This window comes from Oncorhynchus nerka, linkage group LG19 (genome assembly GCF_034236695.1).
Source record: "Oncorhynchus nerka isolate Pitt River linkage group LG19, Oner_Uvic_2.0, whole genome shotgun sequence".
Lineage (NCBI taxonomy): Eukaryota > Metazoa > Chordata > Actinopteri > Salmoniformes > Salmonidae > Oncorhynchus > Oncorhynchus nerka.
Window position 1 is genome coordinate 28832803 of NC_088414.1, and position 18795 is coordinate 28851597.

Genomic DNA, 18795 nt, shown 5'->3' on the forward strand with positions numbered 1-18795 from the left:
CTCTCCTGACTACCTCACTTCTGTTCACCCCTCGCTCCTCTCCTGACTACCTCACTTCTGTTCACCCCTCGCTCCTCTCCTGACTACCTCACTTCTGTTCACCCCTCGCTCCTCTCCTGACTACCTCACTTCTGTTCACCCCTCGCTCCTCTCCTGACTACCTCACTTCTGTTCACCCCTCGCTCCTCTCCTGACTACCACACTTCTGTTCACTTCCAATTTGCACACCAGCCTGGAAGTTACTAGGGTGAAATACCATGGTCTATGACAGATGGGCTGTAGCACCAGTAATGTTGTGGATAACATCTGTCTCTCTCCACCTCTCCCCGCATGCAGGTGACCCCCTCCTCGAAGATCGTGGGTGACCTGGCCCAGTTCATGGTGCAGAACTCTCTGACAAGGGCAGAGGTGGAGGAGAGGGCTGATGAGCTCTCCTTCCCCCTCTCAGTGGTGGAGTTCCTGCAGGGTCACATTGGCATCCCACACGGAGGCTTCCCTGAGCCCTTCAGGTCCAAGGTAACACACACACACACACACCACACCCACTTCACAAATTCCCAATAGATCCTAGTTCAAGGCCCTATTTATTTTATTTTTTTCAGCATCAAAACAACATTGTTCTTTTTAACACACTGATGGACTAATGCTTTCAATTGAGAACAGTCGGTGCATCACAATCTGCATCTCTCATTGGGCAGCTGCACTTACAGTAATCAATAGCTTGCCCTTGGGAATGGGGTACGGAGTGTATGTGGAAACATGTAACTATTCTATATCTGCCATTTCAATGCCAACCATAATGACAGGATTTATATTCCCACATTCTGTATTAAAGGATTATTAGGTTTTTACACTCAATGGTTATAACATTGAGAGTATATTATACTCCACTTAAATTGCAGTATTTTTTTTAACGAGCAGAAAATGACTTTTTAGTAGGGCACATCCCCTTAAGTCAGAGAAATACTTGAGAAGTTTGCCTGTTTTTGTCTCCACTGTCCCTGGATCTCTATCACACACATGTTTCTGTTTGAAATGTGAAGAAATCTCATTTCTTTCCCATCTCTAAGAGAACCACAATTACCCAGAAGCATTTCTCTGGAAGATCAATTATTTTCTAGGACACATTTGTGCCTCACATCACCAGTGCACAATGCAGTTCCACTTCTTGTTTTGTTTTCCATTGGACGCACAGTGGCACTTGAGTAATTTATTTTTCAGTTCATAAATAAATAGGCCATCTGCTTAGCATACATCATGTATAACAAAGGAATGGTACAGCCATTATGGAGCAGCTATTTCTCATTTCCAACAGATGCCTAGCATTATCCTAATTCATTATTACACATGTTTACTTGTGATGTTCAAACGTTGCTTGTAGCCTGCCCAGCTCCCTTTGGCCCGTTAGTGGCTGATTTCTAACCTCTGCCCCCAGGTGCTGAAGAATATGCCACGGGTGGAGGGCCGCCCGGGTGCCTCTCTGCCTGCCATGGACTTCCAGGCCCTAGAGAAACAGCTGCGAGAGACGCACGGAAATGACATCACTCCTGAGGATGTGATGTCAGCAGCCATGTACCCCAAGGTGTTCCAGGAGTTCAAGGAGTTCACCCATCAGTTTGGCCCCGTAGACTGCCTCAACACACGCCTGTTCCTCGATGGACCCAAGATTGCTGAGGAGTTTGAGGTCAGTCTCAACATGTGTGTGGATGAGAAGTGATTCATTTGACATGAACTGACTGATTACAATATATTTGCTTATGTTCTATTTTCTTCGGATCACACTTTCTGTGTCTGTCAGGTGGAGTTGGAGCGAGGGAAGACCCTCCACATCAAAGCCCTGGCCCTGGGAGACCTCAACAAGGCTGGCCAGAGGGAGGTGTTCTTTGAGCTGAACGGAGCACTCAGATCTGTCCTGGTCAAGGATACAGTGGCCATGAAGGTACAGTAAATCAAATCAAATGTATTTGTCACATACACATGGTTAGCAGATGTTAATGCGAGTGTAGCGAAATGATTGTGCTTCTAGTTCCCGAAAATGCAGTAATAACCAATGAGTAATCTAACCTAACAATTCCAAAACTACTACCTCATACACACAAGTGTAAAGGGATAAAGAATATGTACATAAAGATATATGAATGAGTGATGGTACAGAACGGCATAGGCAAGATGCAGTAGATGGTATCGAGTACAGTATATACATATGAGTAATGTAGGGTATGTAAACAGTACATAGACAGTACATAGTTACATGCTTAAAACGCATAATGACAAATAACACATTTAAGCTATTCTCACTGCTTTATAAATGGTTTAACCTCCCCATTAGATATCTCAATCGACACATTGGTGTTCCTGCAAACTCACGAAGTGTACTCTCTCTCTGCCCCTCTCTCCAGGAGATGCACTTCCACCCCAAGGCGCTGAAGGATGTGCGTGGCCAGGTGGGGGCTCCCATGCCGGGTAAGGTTGTGGAAGTGAAGGTGAAGCAGGGCCAGACTGTGGAGAAGGGCCAGCCTCTGTGTGTGCTCAGCGCCATGAAGATGGAAACAGTGGTCAACTCTCCCCTCTCTGGCACTGTGGTCAAGATCTACGTCAACGCCGACAGCAGCCTGGAGGGAGACGACCTCATCCTGGAGATCACCGAGTAGGACAGGAACCATTCATTTGAGCACAACCTTAACCCCTTCAGTCTCACACGCTAAAGTACAATTCCAACTGTTGAAAAGAGGCAGGCAGGAGAGAAATGTATCTATTTTTGAAATTCTGGAAAAAAAAATATACAGTATGATTGTAATCAATTAATGAACTAATGTTTGTTTATTGGAGCGCTTCCTGTGGTGATTGCACTTGTGATATGTACGGTAATCCACTGTCACTTTAGAAACTGATAAGTACAATCATTAACCATTGGAAGGGAATAAAATCTAGGAGTTTTCATATTCATATATTCATGTTAATCAATATACGTCATTCTCTAACGCTTTCCTGAAGAGTTATATTGCTGAGGCTATGCCAATATGAAGATGAATGATGCAATAAATAAGTGTAAAGCAATTGATAAGCCGTTGACATTCTGGGATTTAATGTAATATAAACTCTTAATCTTGGCTAATCATGTTTTAAATTGTACAATAGTCTTTAGGCCGTCCCTGTACGAGCATCACCTCCATGAGTGTCATCTGATATGTTGAAATAGAAAAATGAAAGTTAACATCAATAGACCCCAGGGTCGTTACAGTAATAATATAGGTGTTCAAGCATAAGAAGTGTTTCCATCTTAATTGTCCTCTCTCTCTTCCCTCCATCTCACTATATTGACTGACTGGGTAAAGCTGTTCTAAGCATCTTCTCATCACTGATCACTGCATTACTTTCACTCATTTTCCCCAACTCATTATAAAGAGTAAAGCTTTTACTGTACATTTCCTTTGCATCTGAAAGTGGATAGCCTATGAATTTTTGAAGCACAAGTGACTCAGTTGACCAAAACTCTTCTTTTAGACACTGAACCTAAAATAACACTTTTTTTTGACCAACTACCTTGCTTTGTACATGAACGCCAATATACTTGATATTCTGATACACGCTTGATATTTTGGCAACTTGCTGTGACTTTTTAAAATAGAAATGAATCCTACATAACTGGACATATTTAGTCATTCTGGTAGTCATTGGGACTGACTGGACTCTGGTGAGATTTACAGGTTGTAGGGGGTAGTTTCATGTTCTCAATCTGTGGTAATGGTTTACTAAGGGGCCTTAGTTTTTAGAATACATATGTTTACTGTGCAACTGTATTTCCCCAAGTGTTTTGTTTTGCTTATTAGTCCCCCACCCCCCCAATTGTAAACGTTGCTTGTTAGACCCCATAGGAACTTGACCCGAATAACCCATGACAAAATAATTGGTCTTTGTTTTCAGTGTAGAGATTAAAAGTAGTTGAATGTTACTTGTGTATATGGTGTGTCCTTGCAGTACATGAGGCTACTGTCTGAGTGCTGGTGGGTGTTGTTTTGTCAACTGTCATGGTAACCACTTTGTGTCTGTTTACATCTGGGGAGTTGATAATCGTGAGCACACTAGGCATTGTCATGTAATGCAGTATTTGCAGTGCAAAGAGAAATGTTATTGATTTTGTTTTGTTTTTACATGAAAAAAATCATAGCCTTGTCATGATTAAGTAACGTCTATAATCTATGACATTACAAATCATCTCTTGAGAATAGTTTACCGACCTGTTGTATCAAGCAGAAGTAATCAGATGTCTTACACTTCTAACTCCTGTATGTGAACCATAGGACTTAAGACCAGTAATGCAACAACTAAAGAATGCAACGATTGAGCCCGTTATCTTACGAGCGACATTGGTTCTGTGCGTAAAATATCATTTTTGCGTGCAGTACGCACAGTTATCTAGGTCAAGTAGGAGACTTCTACATAGGAAAAACGAATGTTAATGAGCTTTATACGTAGATGTCTTGTAAGCGTTAACATTACTACCGATTTATGGTGAATAGTAATGTCATTTGTATTCTAGAATCTTGCTGGGGATCTGTGGCAGTTATGCCATCCTTCTCATGTCTGTCTGTCTTTTGATGATCAGTTTTAAATCATGCAAATACTAATTCAGTGTAACCTCATGTTCTTTTCAATGTGACAGGACTTTGAAAGAAATTAAAAGCGCATTACAGAGTTGTCTCGCTCTTTGTCATTTTAATGTTTTGATAATAGAGCTTGTGTGCAATGGTGCATCTTAGACTTAGTGTGCGGCTCTGTTCAAGTGCTCTATTCTTATGAAGAGTAGCGTGAAAAATGAATCAAAATGGCAGACTAATGTTTCTACATAAACAATTCAATAATTGTGACAATTTGAAAGTCGACACTCGATAGGTATAAATAATGTACATATTCAGTTGCAGGGGTGTAAAAGGCAGATGATCGATAGTTGATAAGGCCCACTCTAATTGAAACGGACAGGAACAGCCCTAACCTACCCAATCAGTCGGTGCACATTGATTGGTTGCCAATAGCGTAATCCCCTAATGGATACAAATTGATAGATATGAGGACAACTTGTGTGTGTGTGTGTGTCCAATCGTTCACATGACACACTGTTAATAATTTTGACATTTTGAGTCAATAGTTACTCAAACAGTTACATCTCTTCTAAAGCCTGCAATCTATGCATTTGCACAGCCTCACAGTTTAGATACTGAGTAGTGTACTATTCTGTAGCATTACTGCACTGATGGATGATGGGCCTCAGAGCTGCCATATGCTCCTTTAGATGAGAAGTTGGGGTGTGTTTCCGGGCGCTGATTAATTGCTCTGTATGCACCAGGGTAGTCTACCTGTAGGTGCTGACCATGGCCATGTGATGTACAGCCAGGACTGGGGGCAGAGGAAATGTATGAGGCTGAATGACTAGAGAGAAGAGACTGGGAGCCTGTATTGTTCACCGAGTTCTAGATGGGTTGTAAAGTGCAGATTTTAAATGGCTATGTTCAAATGTTCTATTTTTTAAGGAGGGAGTTAACCCTGGAGATAATCATACCTCATGAGTGTGCTGCCTTGCTATTAGAAATGTGCCTGGGTGGCAGTCTGTCATAAATGTTTGATTCAGTGTCCTGCCCTCCTCCCATTCAGACCTAATGTATCTGACATCGCTCATCTCTGGCTCCTCCATCACCTAGGCTCTCTGCCCTCCTCCCATTCAGACCTAATGTATCTGACATCGCTCATCTCTGGCTCCTCCATCACCTAGGCTCTCTGCCCCCTCCCATTCAGACCTAATGTATCTGACATCGCTCATCTCTGGCTCCTCCATCACCTAGGCTCTCTGCTCCTCCATCACCTAGGCTCTCCCTCCCATTCAGACCTAATCAGTATCTGACATCGCTCATCTCTGGCTCCTCCATCACCTAGGCTCTCTGCCCTTCTCCCATTCAGACCTAATGTATCTGACCTAGGCTCTCTGCCCTCCCATTCAGACCATCTGACATCGCTCATCTCGCTCCTCCTCATCTCTGGCTCCTCCATCACCTAGGCTCTCTGCCCTCCTCCATTCAGACCTAGGCTCTCTGCCCTTCTCCCATTCAGACCTAATGTATCTGACATCGCTCATCTCTGGCTCCTCCATCACCTAGGCTCTGCCCTTCTCCCATTCAGACCTAATGTATCTGACATCGCTCATCTCTGGCTCCTCCATCACCTAGGCTCTCTGCCCTCCTCCCACAAGTAAACGGTGAAGCCACTTTTGCAGAACATTTCAGCAACATAATTAGTTTATACAGGTGTGGCTCAGGCTCTCTCTCAGTAACAAAGCTAATGATCGCTGATCCTCTCCCCTCAGTTTTTTGCGCCCTCATAATCCCCTTAATTTGGGATGTTTGGTGAGCTTGCTGTGACGAGGGGGTTCACCATGGGTTAGTGTATGCTCCCAGCATGACAGAACACAAGGCGGAGGAGAACACAAATTCCCACAGAATGAGGTCAAGTACTTAACTGTCATTAGTATTCTTCATGATTTTAATATCAATCCATTAGCCTAATACCTTAGTGTTAAGTCTTGTTAATTAAATGAAGCCCAGGTTTCTTTAGAGAAAAAAATGCCACCTTGGTGCTGAGCTGAGATTTGTGCATTAGTACAATCATGTTTGTGGTTTAATGAGAGGAGTGGGAGTGTTAGGAGTGTTTATCAGACAAAATTGGTATGATTGGAGCATGGCTTTGATACACAGAACTTTGCAATAGGATATGTTAGAATATAGAAATATAGGTCTTCTGTCAGACTTTGTAAACATTGGCATTGTAAATATTCCACTTTGTGCAATTGCCTAAAGATTTTTTTAAACATGCATGAACAATATCACTTACAGCCCTATTTCAGACTTTCAAACAGCCCTCCAATCCCAGACTGGTAATAGGTCACCAGGGAAGTTATTAATAAAGCTTAACTACCACCATAAATTCCCGCTTTTTTATTTTATTTAAGAAGAAAATGGATAAATACCACAACAGGCTGATAGATATTAGAGATTACTGGCTCTTATGTCTTGCTACCATTGAATACTGAGTCAATCCAATATCTGAATTTAATGAATCGTTCTTAATATAACATATTTATGTTTGAAGTACATTGTATAAAGCTGTATATACTGATATGATATAATCCCTCAAGGTCTGTGGGATACTTGCAGCTTTCCTTATTGCGTGACCTGTTTTGATGGGATTTGTCTTGCCACTGTGCTGTACAATACTCTGTGTGGCAGCATGAAACATAGTTCAATAAGTCTGTGTTTACAACCGAGGTGTGCTTGTTTCCTGGATACTGTTTCTAATAATCCTCTGATCTAGAAATGAAGATGTTACTCTGGATTCCCCCGGGGAAGCCTGAAGTCAAGTCTATGAATTACTCATCTCTAATGTCAGCTCTCTGCGCTCATGCAAAAACAGAAGCCACAAACACACCAACAATATGAATAATGCAAGTATCCCAGCTGTCAAAACAAGGATCTTAAGATTCTGACATAGGGTTGAGGACTGAATTTGTTTTGGTGGTGGAAAGGGCTTGTTTAAGTTTTTAAAGTATATGTCAGGCTACCCACAAACTGTAATTTCTAAAGGAAAGCAGTTCGCTGCACATTACGAATTTTCACGATTTGGACATTAATCCACTTTCCAACGCTAAAAACGTGGAAATGTGAGCAGCATTTTGGATTCCGAGTTGAATTAGTTAGGGAGCGTAAACAAAGTACTCACTTTTTTTACATTCAAATTTCAATAGCTCCTTGCTCATGTGACCTACTGACTCCAAACAAGGTTGAGAATGTACACTCAGTGGGCCTACACAGTGCACATCCTTTAGTTTGTCCATTTTCATCTCACATGTTTTTACATAAATTTTTCTCAATTTTACATTTCAATAGCTCCTTGGTCATGGCACCTACTGACTTCAAACAAGGTTCCGAATGTCCATTGACTACCCTTCTATATTGCACACCCATTAGTTTGTCCATTTTCATTTCACACGTTTTTCCATTAAATTTGTAAACTTTGTCATTTCAATAGTTCCTTGGTCATGTGACATACTGACCTCAAACTACTTTCAGAATGTCCACGGACTGGCGAGGAATCCAGTGCGGTAACGCGACCGATCCTGGAGAAGCTTGCGGGAGCCCCTGGGAGAGTTCTCTTTTCTTTGTGATGAGCAGGGCGCCCTGGAATGGGTTTGCCCCGAGAGAGGGGCCCAAGCCCTGGAAAGCATTGCAGTTTCTTTATTGTCTGGTGAGCTATCCCTGGCCCTTGAAAATCTGGGGGAGAGGGTGTGAATCTCACACCGGGCCGTACCCGTATCCGCAGCAGGTCTCCAAGGCGAACAGCCTCTGGCATGTTATAATAATGTAGGTAAGGGAAGTTGGCAAAAAAGAGACGGAACTTCAGGATAAGGATTGGCTCTATGGGCTCGGTCGGTCGGATTGGGCTCGAGCTGCGGCTTGGGGAGCAGTCGCTCCATTGCCCTCCTCTCGCCACTATTGGAAGTTTTTTGTGCGGCTCATCCCGCGGTCTCTCGTCCGTGGTCTCGCAAGGAACTGTGTGCGGGGGTGTGAAGGCGGACCGGTGGGGGGTTAGGTCCGGCGGTTGGTGGCGGCAACTCTGGACGTGCGCCAGGCCCTTCTCGTGGATCTTCCCAGCTACGGCGCTCGCCAGCCCCACACATTGTAGGTGGGGTGGTGTCCTTTACACTCACTAGACTTGAGGCGGAGCCTAAACCCATTGGCCCCGCAGTGATAGGGCATTGCATGGATCTGGCTCATGACCTACGGAGTGGGGAGAGGTATCTCCAGCTTGCCTGGGGAGGGAGGCGTACATCTGATGTGGGTAGGACCATCCACGCCCATTGATTTGCTGCGGAACCATAAAATGGACGGAAGAAGTCTAGGTTCCCACTGGGCACGGATCACAGAATGTCAACTTGATGAAATTCAAAGGAGCGTACCCACCTGTCGCGGTCGCACTCAAATCACCCGTGGGGTGACTGTGACCGCCTCATGTCAAAGTGCTGGTAAAGGTGGTTCCTATAGCTCTGTCCCGGAGGGCTGACTGGGCAAATTATTAAAAGGGGATGATTATTTTCTGTTACTTCTTCCGAACATCCGGTCGATGGTGTCGCTAGATACAGCGAGGGATATTTGGTTCTCAAACCTATAAGTATTGCGCTGGCACTTGATGTCGATTGGGTGTAAAAACCCAGTTAAAGTCCGCTGAAGGTTAGTAGCGGGCAACTGCCCAGTTTGTAAGACAGAAAAGCCTCTGATGATACCACCGGGCGTGACTCGAATGGATGTCAATTTGATTATATCTGACTGTAACATGCAACCCTTCGCGGTCGCACTCAAACCACCTTTGGGGTGGCTGTGACCCCCTTATGTCAAAGTGAGGAAATTCAATGAAACGGGGATAAACGGCGGGACATAATTAAGAGTCTCTTGAGGTAGCCAAATACCTCATCATCTCATTAGTGATGCGCTGGAATGGATGAACCAGAAACGTATGAGATGAAAAGGGACAAACTAAAGGGTGTGCAATATAGAAGGATAGTCATTGGACATTCTGAACCTTGTTTGAAGTCAGTAGGTCACATGACCAAGGAGCTATTGAAATTCAAACATTTGAATAAATAATTTAAAATAGTGCGAGATGTTAGAACCAGTTTTTAGAAGTTTTAGGAGTAATGTGTTAAAGAGCTTTTGAAATTAGAACATTTTGATTTGTCGCTATGATGACGGTCCCTAACTGCCTGTGGTGGAGGTAAGGAAAACTACAGGCAAATATCCGTTGAATATCCAACCTGAATCTGTCTTTGCCTCAGTAGTCTGAATGTAGAGAGAGAATGAGGCAGGCTGTATATATTTGGTGTGCATGGCAACGATAACCTTTATAATGGTTTCTCTCTCTGTTTTTCTGTTTCTCTATTTCTCACACACACAAACTGTGTCATATAAAACCTTGTTGGAAAATAATGCCGTAATTACGGTTCAATCGAGTACAGGCTCGATTGGTGGGAAGGCGGGTAGTTGTTGAAGACAACTTAGTAAAGAGGTTTCCAAAAGGGTTCTAAGGCTGTCCCCATTGGAGAACCCTATTGGTTTCCAGGTAGAACCCTCTGTGGAGCTGTTCTACATAAAGCAGTCTACCTGGAACCAAAAGGGTTCTACCTAGAACCAAAAAAAGGGTTCTTCAAAGAGTTATCCTATAGGGACAGAAAAATAATAATTTAAGGTTCTAGAAAGCACCTTTTTTTCTAAGAGTGTATGTTAAATGGCAAGCTTGAGGAATGTGCATTATTTTGCTGTGCTAATAGTCTATAAGGTTAATAGGTGATTGACATTCCACTAATAGGAAAGAGGAGAAGGTACAAGGTGCTATGCTGATGATGATACGTGTGTATTCATTCCCATTATGCCTGTAGAATAGGAAACAAACGTGAATTATGTTATGCTTACTGGATTAAGTTAAATTGGCATTCAGACCAACCTCCTTGATTGAACTTTTGTAAACTACATTACAATGGATGGCTCTCATCTGAAAGGAGGCTAAAAGTGTCCAGGAGGACTTTCAGTCAATATACTGCTATTGATCATACACATGTAATCACATTCCTGCATAGCTGCATTTTGTGTGTGTGTGCACGCATGTGAATGTGTGAGTGCACAACAGGGTGGTGGGAGAAGCTAAAGGAAGAAGAAGCTCATTGTAATGGGTGGAATGGAACAGCATCATGTTTGATACAGTTCCATTCCAGTCATTACAATGAGCCCGTCCTCCTATTGGTCCTCCCATCAGCCTCCTCTGGTGTGCACGCATGACTGTGTGTGATGATAATTGTGTGTCAAATGATAATTCAAAAATATTGTGCTCCTGTTTGTTGTTATCAATATAATGTAGCTACAACATATCGGTCTGCTTTAGTGCTTTTATTCCATCACATACTTTGCCACCACCTGCCGGACAGTTCAAGATTAGCTATTTTCTCTGCTAGCTCTGAGAACGGACCAATAGCATGACAGAAAATCATTGCGTAGACATATCTGGGACATTCATTCAATCACTCGGCTTCGGAAAATTTGGAAGCACACCGACCATCTTTTGTGTTTTATTAAATTAAAACACTGGTAAGCTTCTTGAGAAATTATTAATGACTAGCTTTTTGAAACGCATGAAGGCTCAATACATTTTTTGAGGAACCTAGCTAAAGTAATTGGCATAACGGATATCAGATACTGGCACAACAGATACTAGCTAGCTAACGTTAGCTAACGTTAAGTTAACTAGTTTGCCCCAAACGTCAGGCTTGAGGCTTATAGTTCTATGTAGCCATATAACTATTAAACATATGTTTATGTTTTGATAATGACAATGAAACTTACACACATATGCTCCCATTTATGATTGAATCACAAATAGATTTATAGATGTAGTTAGCTCAGCTACACAGCTTCCATTTTATTTTTCCTATCATGCGCCCATTGATGATGACGTGTAGCAAGTTTATAAACTACGTTAGGTAGCCAGATGGAAGCCTATGAGATTTGCACTCTGTCTTAACATGAACTCTCATGTGTACCCCAGAAATGAGGCTTTGTCTGCTGTTTGTGGTCACTCTGGTGTCCCTGGCTCCGGCAGTTCGCGGGGGCGACAAAAAGAAGCTCCAAATTGGTATCAAGAAAAGAGTTGACAACTGCCCCATCAAGTCACGTAAAGGGGATGTGCTGAACATGCACTACACCGTGAGTAAAAATTGAGATGCTTCTCCATTTAGACACGGAATGAAAAACATGTCCTAAAGCAGTATATATTTTCATTTTAGGCCAAGATGTACTGTTAAGGAGTGTAGGCTAGCTTTACTAGCCGACTTCTAAGACCCCATTATATGTAGGGCTGGCTCTGGCTGCCAAAACAGTCAAAAAACATCCAAATACTTAATTTAAACGTGAATTGATTCTCAATTGTGGTATGGTTCTAGAAACATAAAGCCCTCTATTTTCATATCACATCAAAATAATGGTACAAATGCAAAATATACACTTACTATGCAGTGGCGGTCAGTGCTGTTTAAGATCAGATTTAAAAAAAATAATGCGCATGCTCTTATTTCTATTGGATGACTGTCATTCATATTCATTTCACCCAGTTCAATTTAACAGCGATAGGTTTAGGCTACTACTTGATACTTTGATTTTCCATATACCCATCATGAAGTTGCTACAACCTAGCCTACGAATGCAAGTTTAGGTACATACAGGTCTTAGGTACAATGTAGGTACATACAAGTCTAGAGAGAAATGTAATGTTATGCACTGCAGTTCTAGCTAGCTGTAGCCTATGCTTTTAGTACTAGATTAATTCTCTGATCCTTTGATTGGGTGTACAATGTGTGTTTAGTCAATAACTGTTTGTCTGCAGGGAAAGCTGGAGGATGGAACAGAGTTTGACAGCAGCATTCCAAGGAACCAGCCATTCACCTTTACTCTGGGAACCGGACAAGTCATCAAAGGCTGGGACCAGGGCCTGCTCGGGTTGGTGCCTGTTTTTTACGTTCCCCCTGTTGACTACTAGTGTCCTCATGCATTGGATGACTTGTGAGGACTTACATTTGCAGACCGTGTAAAAACTATAGTGATGTTCTTTTGGATATAAGGTGTAAAAAAACGACAACATTGATTTCTGACCCCTGCATGCAAGGTTCTTAATCCATCAATCCCACTTTCTCTCTTTAGAATGTGTGAGGGAGAGAAGAGGAAACTGGTCATCCCCTCAGAGCTCGGTGAGTTTGCCCACTGATACTTCACATTTCACTGTCCCAATGACCACTGATACTTCACATTTCACCGTCCCAATGACCACTGATACTTCACATTTCACCGTCCCAATGACCTTTGATACTTCACATTTCACTGTCCCAAATGACCACTGATACTTCACATTTCACTGTCCCAATGACCACTGATACTTCACATTTCACTGTCCCAATGACCACTGATACTTCACATTTCACTGTCCCAATGACCACTGATACTTCACATTTCACCGTCCCAATGACCTTTGATACTTCACATTTCACTGTCCCCAATGACCACTGATACTTCACATTTCACTGTCCCAATGACCACTGATACTTCACATTTCACTGTCCCAATGACCACTGATACTTCACATTTCACTGTCCCAATGACCACTGATACTTCACATTTCACTGTCCCAATGACCACTGATACTTCACATTTCACCGTCCCAATGACCTTTGATACTTCACATTTCACCGTCCCAATGACCTTTGATACTTCACATTTCACTGTCCCAATGACCACTGATACTTCACATTTCACTGTCCCAATGACCTTTGATACTTCACATTTCACTGTCCCAAATGACCACTGATACTTCACATTTCACTGTCCCAATGACCACTGATACTTCACATTTCACTGTCCCAATGACCACTGATACTTCACATTTCACTGTCCCCTGATACTTCACATTTCACTGTCCCAATGACCACTGATACTTCACATTTCACCGTCCCAATGACCTTTGATACTTCACATTTCACTGTCCCAATGACCACTGATACTTCACATTTCACCGTCCCAATGACCTTTGATACTTCACATTTCACTGTCCCAATGACCACTGATACTTCACATTTCACTGTCCCAATGACCACTGATACTTCACATTTCACTGTCCCAATGACCACTGATACTTCACATTTCACTGTCCCAATGACCACTGATACTTCACATTTCACTGTCCCAATGACCACTGATACTTCACATTTCCCAATGACCACTGTCCCAATGACCACTGATGACCTTCACATTTCACTGTCCCAATGACCACTGATACTTCACATTTCACTGTCCCAATGACCACTGATACTTCACATTTCACTGTCCCAATGACCACTGATACTTCATTTCACTGTCAATGACCACTGATACTTCACATTTCACCGTCCCAATGACCACTGATACTTCACATTTCACTGTCCCAATGACCACTGATACTTCACATTTCACTGTCCCAATGACCACTGATACTTCACATTTCACTGTCCCCAATGACCACTGATACTTCATTTCACTGTCCCAATGACCACTGATACTTCACATTTCACTGTCCCAATGACCACTGATACTTCACATTTCACTGTCCCAATGACCACTGATACTTCACATTTCACTGTCCCAATGACCACTGATACTTCACATTTCACTGTCCCAATGACCACTGATACTTCACATTTCACTGTCCCAATGACCACTGATACTTCACATTTCACTGTCCCAATGACCTTTGATACTTCACATTTCACTGTCCCAATGACCACTGATACTTCACATTTCACCGTCCCAATGACCTTTGATACTTCACATTTCACTGTCCCAATGACCACTGATACTTCACATTTCACCGTCCCAATGACCACTGATACTTCACATTTCACTGTCCCAATGACCACTGATACTTCACATTTCACTGTCCCCAATGACCACTGATACTTCACATTTCACCGTCCCAATGACCACTGATACTTCACATTTCACCGTCCCAATGACCTTTGATACTTCACCATTTTGTCCCAATCATTTCACTGTCCCAATGACCACTGATACATTTCGTCCCAATGACCTTTGATACTTCACATTTCACTGTCCCCAATGACCTTTGATACTTCACATTTCACTGTCCCAATGACCACTGATACTTCACATTTCACTGTCCCAATGACCACTGATACTTCACATTTCACCGTCCCAATGACCTTTGATACTTCACATTTCACTGTCCCAATGACCACTGATACTTCACATTTCACTGTCCCAATGACCACTGATACTTCACATTTCACCGTCCCAATGACCTTTGATACTTCACATTTCACTGTCCCAATGACCACTGATACTTCACATTTCACTGTCCCAATGACCACTGATACTTCACATTTCACTGTCCCAATGACCACTGATACTTCACATTTCACTGTCCCAATGACCACTGATACTTCACATTTCACTGTCCCGATACTTCACATTTCCCAATGACCACTTTGATACTTCACATTTCACTGTCCCAATGACCACTGATACTTCACATTTCACTGTCCCAATGACCACTGATACTTCATTTCATTTCACATTTCTGTCCCAATGACCACTGATACTTCACATTTCACTGTCCCAATGACCACTGATACTTCACATTTCACTGTCCCAATGACCACTGATACTTCACATTTCACTGTCCCAATGACCACTGATACTTCACATTTCACTGTCCCAATGACCACTGATACTTCACATTTCACCGTCCCAATGACCACTGATACTTCACATTTCACCGTCCCAATGACCTTTGATACTTCACATTTCACTGTCCCAATGACCACTGATACTTCACATTTCACCGTCCCAATGACCTTTGATACTTCACATTTCACTGTCCCCAATGACCACTGATACTTCACATTTCACTGTCCCAATGACCACTGATACTTCACATTTCACTGTCCCAATGACCACTGATACTTCACATTTCACTGTCCCAATGACCACTGATACTTCACATTTCACTGTCCCAATGACCACTGATACTTCACATTTCACTGTCCCCAATGACCACTGATACTTCACATTTCACCGTCCCAATGACCTTTGATACTTCACATTTCACTGTCCCAATGACCACTGATACTTCACATTTCACTGTCCCAATGACCACTGATACTTCACATTTCACTGTCCCAATGACCACTGATACTTCACATTTCACTGTCCCAATGACCACTGATACTTCACATTTCACCGTCCCAATGACCACTGATACTTCACATTTCACCGTCCCAATGACCTTTGATACTTCACATTTCACCGTCCCAATGACCTTTGATACTTCACATTTCACTGTCCCAATGACCACTGATACTTCACATTTCACTGTCCCAATGACCACTGATACTTCACATTTCACTGTCCCAATGACCACTGATACTTCACATTTCACTGTCCCAATGACCACTGATACTTCACATTTCACCGTCCCAATGACCACTGATACTTCACATTTCACCGTCCCAATGACCTTTGATACTTCACATTTCACTGTCCCAAATGACCACTGATACTTCACATTTCACTGTCCCAATGACCACTGATACTTCACATTTCACTGTCCCAATGACCACTGATACTTCACATTTCACTGTCCCAATGACCACTGATACTTCACATTTCACCGTCCCAATGACCTTTGATACATTTCACATGTCCCAATGACCACTGATACTTCACATTTCACCGTCCCAATGACCTTTGATACTTCACATTTCACTGTCCCAATGACCACTGATACTTCACATTTCACTGTCCCAATGACCACTGATACTTCACATTTCACTGTCCCAATGACCACTGATACTTCACATTTCACTGTCCCAATGACCACTGATACTTCACATTTCACTGTCCCAATGACCACTGATACTTCACATTTCACTGTCCCAATGACCACTGATACTTCACATTTCACTGTCCCCAATGACCACTGATACTTCACATTTCACTGTCCCAATGACCACTGATACTTCACATTTCACTGTCCCAATGACCTTTGATACTTCACATTTCACTGTCCCAATGACCACTGATTTCACTGTCCCAATGACCACTGATTTCACATTTCACCGTCCCAATGACCACTGATACTTCACATTTCACTGTCCCCAATGACCACTGATACTTCACATTTCACTGTCCCAAATGACCACTGATACTTCACATTTCACTGTCCCAATGACCACTGATACTTCACATTTCACTGTCCCAATGACCACTGATACTTCACATTTCACCGTCCCAATGACCACTGATACTTCACATTTCACCGTCCCAATGACCTTTGATACTTCACATTTCACTGTCCCAATGACCACTGATACTTCACATTTCACCGTCCCAATGACCTTTGATACTTCACATTTCACTGTCCCCAATGACCACTGATACTTCACATTTCACTGTCCCAATGACCACTGATACTTCACATTTCACTGTCCCAATGACCTTTGATACTTCACATTTCACTGTCCCCAATGACCACTGATACTTCACATTTCACCGTCCCAATGACCACTGATACTTCACATTTCACTGTCCCAATGACCACTGATACTTCAGACATTTCACCTTCCCAATGACCACTGATACTTCATATTTCAAGTCCCAATGACCTTTGATATACAGCATTTGATTCCATTTCACAATGAGGGTCCAAATCAGCCATTGTGCACTTCACATTTCACCGTCCCAATGACCACTGATACTTCACATTTCACCGTCCCAATGACCACTGATACTTCACATTTCACCGTCCCAATGACCTTTGATACTTCACATTTCACTGTCCCAATGACCACTGATACTTCACATTTCACTGTCCCAATGACCTTTGATACTTCACATTTCACCGTCCCAATGACCACTGATACTTCACATTTCACCGTCCCAATGACCACTGATACTTCACATTTCACCGTCCCAATGACCACTGATACTTCACATTTCACTGTCCCAATGACCACTGATACTTCACATTTCACCGTCCCAATGACCTTTGATACTTCACAGGCTTCACCACATTACTGCTGACTGAATCTAGGTCATTTTTTATTTTATTGAACCTGCTTAAAGTTATATTAACCCATCCATTATTACGCAGGATAAAAGTCTTGCCTTGTAGTCCATTTTCCTACACTCCCGCTGTTCTGATCTCTCCATTCACATTACTTCTTTTGTAGGATACGGAGACAGAGGAGCACCTCCTAAGATTCCAGGTATTTCGGATATTTCTCTAGATCTAACACTGGCTTGCTCTACAAGTCAGTCTGAGGTAACCATGTCTTTATTGTGAATAGCTTTCCACCATATTAGTTTGTAACTACCCTGTGTCTCCAACAGGTGGTGCCACTCTCATTTTTGAAGTGGAACTACTCGGCATCGAGAGGAGGTCTGACTTATAGTGAACATTAACTTAAAACAAAATAAGCTGCCTGTTAGTGCTGTTTTTAAGTCACTGTGGCTGCCCTACCATAACTTCTTCCTTAACTCCTACTTACCCAAGACAACGCACAGGGGGACTGTTTCTCTTTAGCATTAGTCGTTGCACTGAAATACTGTATAGTGCTAAAAGCTGTTGAAGATGCTACATAATATAGATACTATTCAACTATAGCTAACATCATATGTCACTGGTACTCCCTGGTGAATTTGAACTCCAATATGCCTTACACATTATAAATTTTTGCAAGCAAATAATCATTTTTAGTTCCGCATTCAAAATGGCCCCTTCCATCATTCCAGTGTTATGTTTTTCTAAATGTGAGACCAACTAGCTCTTTGACTTAAATTCATTGTCATTTTTGAGTATTTTACTAGCCTGATAAGTGTAACTTACAGGGTACGTATCATGCTGAGGGAACTAGTCTAACAACATACATGCACTATGGTAGCACAAGATAAGCGATAGTGCACTGTTCAATGGGTTTTTAGGCTCTATTGAATGCAGTATTTGTCAATGAATTTTAGTTTTGGAATTCCAGTTTCACTTCATTGGTAAATAAGACTTGACCAATGTTCATGTTTCAGTTTGTTTAAATTGATTAAAGATATTTGGATTTTCAACGTGTGACTGCTAGTGTTTTTTTCCTGCAAGATATTTAGCTACAGTACATTA

At 42.3% G+C, this 18795-nt stretch overlaps 2 protein-coding genes across 2 annotated transcripts in view; both read left to right on the forward strand.

Annotated features, from left to right (window-relative positions):
* Positions 1-4698, forward strand: part of LOC115101316 (pyruvate carboxylase, mitochondrial-like) — a 97318-nt gene extending 92620 nt beyond the window's left edge. Inside the window, exons 18-21 of the mRNA XM_029620703.2 lie at positions 337-516; positions 1436-1684; positions 1799-1939; positions 2400-4698. Of these exons, the coding sequence (XP_029476563.1) occupies positions 337-516; positions 1436-1684; positions 1799-1939; positions 2400-2651 (822 nt within the window). The 3' untranslated portion in view covers positions 2652-4698. The remainder of the gene's footprint in view (positions 1-336; positions 517-1435; positions 1685-1798; positions 1940-2399) is intronic.
* Positions 4699-11069: 6371 nt separating this feature from the next.
* LOC115101318 (peptidyl-prolyl cis-trans isomerase FKBP2-like) lies at positions 11070-18743 on the forward strand. The gene is made up of 6 exons (XM_029620705.2): positions 11070-11177; positions 11635-11792; positions 12469-12581; positions 12783-12829; positions 17861-17896; positions 18021-18743. Exons 2-6 carry the CDS (start codon positions 11637-11639, stop codon positions 18080-18082), a joined length of 414 nt encoding a protein of 137 aa, XP_029476565.1. The 5' UTR covers positions 11070-11177; positions 11635-11636; the 3' UTR covers positions 18083-18743.
* The last annotated feature ends 52 nt before the right edge of the window (positions 18744-18795 follow it).